The sequence below is a fragment of the Podarcis liolepis genome, assembly GCF_965112155.1.
Source record: "Podarcis liolepis genome assembly, chromosome: 8".
In the NCBI taxonomy this organism is placed as follows: Eukaryota; Metazoa; Chordata; class Lepidosauria; order Squamata; family Lacertidae; genus Podarcis; species Podarcis liolepis.
The window spans coordinates 7,703,544-7,707,017 of NC_139560.1; the positions used below are offsets into that span (position 1 = coordinate 7,703,544).

General features: G+C 43.2%; 1 protein-coding gene across 2 annotated transcripts; it reads right to left on the reverse strand.

Moving 5' to 3' along the window:
* Nucleotides 1-288: 288 nt before the first annotated feature.
* On the reverse strand, nt 289-3,474 carry LOC310713151 (mas-related G-protein coupled receptor member H-like). 2 transcript variants are annotated; one of them, XM_083516975.1, is made up of 3 exons: nt 3,398-3,474; nt 3,065-3,252; nt 289-1,807 (listed from the first exon to the last, which is right to left on the reverse strand). In XM_083516975.1, the coding sequence occupies exon 3, from the start codon at nt 1,758-1,760 to the stop codon at nt 777-779; it is 984 nt and encodes a 327-aa protein (XP_083373101.1). In that variant the 5' UTR covers nt 1,761-1,807; nt 3,065-3,252; nt 3,398-3,474; the 3' UTR covers nt 289-776. The 2 variants fall into 2 exon arrangements, with proteins under 2 accessions (XP_083373101.1, XP_083373102.1); XM_083516976.1 differs by lacking the exon at nt 3,398-3,474 and having other exon boundaries at nt 289-1,804; nt 3,065-3,346.

Below are 3,474 nucleotides of genomic sequence, written 5' to 3' on the forward strand. Positions count from 1 at the left end.
TTTCCCACCCAGATTCTGGACTTCTCTCTGTCGCAGCCTCTTCCTGCTCACTAAACCCTGTTACCTCTTCAGCTTCCAATACCACCACCACCACCACCACCTCCACCTCCACCTCCTCCTCCCCCCAGTCTCCTCCCTCTGACCACTCATCGTTGTCCCACCACCAATCCCCTGGCTCTGAGTCTTCTTCCCTGGGGGTTCTTCAGCTGGTGCCTCCCACCACTTCTCTGCCCCCACCCAGTCCATGACAGCATTTTACAACAGCAATGAAAACAAGTGTAGACATGATACAGCTAGATGCAAACTTGTATTAGAAACGGTGGCTTACAAAGAAATGCAAGGGGTGATTATACAAACAAGATTACAGTATATCAAATATAGATGATGGGTTTTTGTACATTCATGATTCTGGTAACTAGTTGTAAAACAGAGAGACATGGTTTTGATGGTATAGCATGCTTTGCTTCATAACTCTACAAGACTTAGAATAATTAAGAGCTTCTGAGTTCATTTAGTTCACCCTGCTGAAATTCTAAACACATCCTGGAATCAATAGCCCACACTGAACACAAGTCAAGAAAAGTACTGGTAATGGAAACCAAAATTACACATGTATGCTTCAAAGAAACTAGGATTATAAATCTTTTGGAGCCATCAAAACTTAATCTCAGCAGTGGAATACAAATGTACACTTGTTTACTTGGTAGGAGCTAGAAGCTAGAACAACTTATAGTAACCAGAGTGGTATAGCTATAAGTTGTACTCTTTCAAAGCCATCACAAGGGACCTAAAGCACAGGTCTCCACTTCCTCTGTAGGGTTTTCTTCTTCCTTGAAAATATTTTGGAGTATGGCTTTCATGCCCTTTACATGCCCGCCTTTCTTTCGTCTCCCAAACACAAAATAGAGCAAAGGGTTAACACTGCTGTTCAGAGTGGCGCACAAGTAACCATATTGCAATCGATGCAAAGTTGGAATATGGAAAACATAATGGCCAATGTAAAAGGCATTCAGTGGAAAAGAAAGAAAGATAAAGAAGAAAAGACTAAGGAGGATGACTATAATGAGCTTGCCCCGCTTCTGCTGTTGTGTTTTAAAGCAGACCTTGATGAACAGGATCAGTGTGGAGACAATTATTAGTGGGAGACAAAAGAAGCCATTCTCAATGTACTGGTAGAGTCTTACGGAACCATGATACTCTTTAAGAGCCAGGTAGAGAATGAAATGTGTTCCAGGGAGAAAGAAAGAAAGCACCCATATGAAAGCACACAAAACAATGGACAAACGTGGCGGTCGGTGGCATCCATACCAAACTGGGAAGAGTACAGACACACACCTGTCAATGCTGATGGCCGTCAGCAGAAACTGACCTGCGTTGTACATGAATTGGAAAATATCTTCAAAGAATTCAAACGCAACACCCTCATCCTGTTTGCGATTCTGAAGCCAGCGTATTTCTAGAATAAGGTCCACAGCGAGTAAACCAAAGTCTGCAACGGCGAGGTTCAGGATATACGTGGTGAAGGGGGTCCTCTGAATACGGAATCCAAGCAGCCAGATGACAGTTCCATTCCCCAAGCATCCCAAAATGCAAACTATAATTATTGATACACACACTATATACATTGTTACTGTATTGTATACAAATTCTGGATCATCATTACTGTGGCTACTGTTGGGGTAAGCGCTTGCGTTGAAGGCTGCATAATATTTCTCTCCAGCATTCAAAGGGGACAGGGATGTTGGGCTGAAGATGGCCATTGTGCTCAACCTTTGCTTTTGTGTATCGTCTGGTGTGGATAGTCCTGCTGGAAGACATGGGGGAAAAGTGGGATTAGCCTTTGCAGTTGGTCAGCAATGATAAAAAGTAACATGTTCATTGGGACGCAGGTGGCACTGTGGTCGAAACCACAGCGCCTAGTGCTTGCCGATCAGAAGGTCGGTGGTTCGAATCCCCGCGACGGGGTGAGCTCCTGTTGCTCGGTCCCTGCTCCTGCCAACCTAGCAGTTCGGAAGCGCGTCAGAGTGCAAATAGATAAATAGGTACCTGTGTGCTGCTCTGGTTTGCCAGAAGTAGCTTATTCATGCTGGCCACATGACCCAGAAGCTGTACACCGGCTCCCTCAGCCAGTAAAGTGAGATGAGCGCTGCAACCCCAGAGTTTTCTGCGACTGGACCTAACGGTCAGGGGTCCCTTTACCTTTAACATGTTCATTGGAGTCAACAAAGAGACCATGTCAAGAAGGGGCCAGATTGCCAGCAGAAACAGTGAGAGTAGGGGAAAGAAAAATAGTATTCAAGGTAATATGCCCACAAGCTTTGGCTGGCTGGCTGGCTCACTAATTAGTAAGAATATATATAACCCCAGTACGTGACCCAGAAGTGTCTTTGAACAGCGCTGGCCCCCGGCCTCTTAAGCGAGATGGGCGCGCAACCCCAGAGTCGGTCATGACTGGCCCGTACGGGCAGGGGTACCCTTTATATAACCTTTATATAACCCCAGTAGCCTAAACTACCCAAGCTGGCTGCTTCGTGTTGTTTGTTTGTTGTTAGCAAATTCTAATGCTTCTGCTGCTGATAGTAATAATTCTCAGCAATGAGAACAGAATAAAAATATATTTTAAAAATGCAAAATGTTCTGGATTTCTTTTTCTTTTTTTAAGGATGGGAGAAGAATTAATTTGGAAAGGTTAGAAAGGAAATAAAAGCTGGACAAATGACAACAAGCACTTTCTAATAGACAGCATTTGCAAAAGCGTCCTGCATTTAAAAAAATTAAGACTTCACCACCTTACCCCAAGTACGGTGACTGGAGAGTTTTGGGTAAGGCGATAAGACTTTTAAGCTGGACCTGCAGATTTCAACAATTAAAACAATAATTAATTTGATTTTGCGTAAAGGCACGTAGATTTATTTTGTTTAGGATAAAGATGAAGAGGTCAAGCCAAAAGCTTTAGAGGAAATACTGACTTTGAGAAGGGGAGCGGAGGAAAAGAATGGAAAGTGATCTCTGAGATGAGAAAATTGTGCCATCAGCAAAAGAACCTCTACAAAACATTCCCTACCTTATTCCAACCACAGATGTTTGCTCACAAGGTTTGAGATGTTCTCTGATGCCTCTAGGATATCAGTTGATATCTCTTCTCTGTGTTCAAAATAAAATGCTCATCCAGAAGTCAGCACACATTTTGAGCAGAGAATGTCAAATGAAAGAGTTGTTTGTTCAGCAAGTGTGGGACAGATAATGGAAATCCTGTTAACAAGTGCAGATCCATAAGTTGGTGCCCAACTTAGCCACGGATTGTCTTTTGCTTCCTGATACTTCAAGAATCTCCTGTGAGTGTGTGTTCCTTTATAACTTACAAAAACCTCAGGTGATATATGCACTTTATACTTACAGGTGTTTCCAGGGTCACAGCTGATAGTAAAATTTGACATTTGGATTCCGGACAATCAACTGTCCGATGAACTTTAG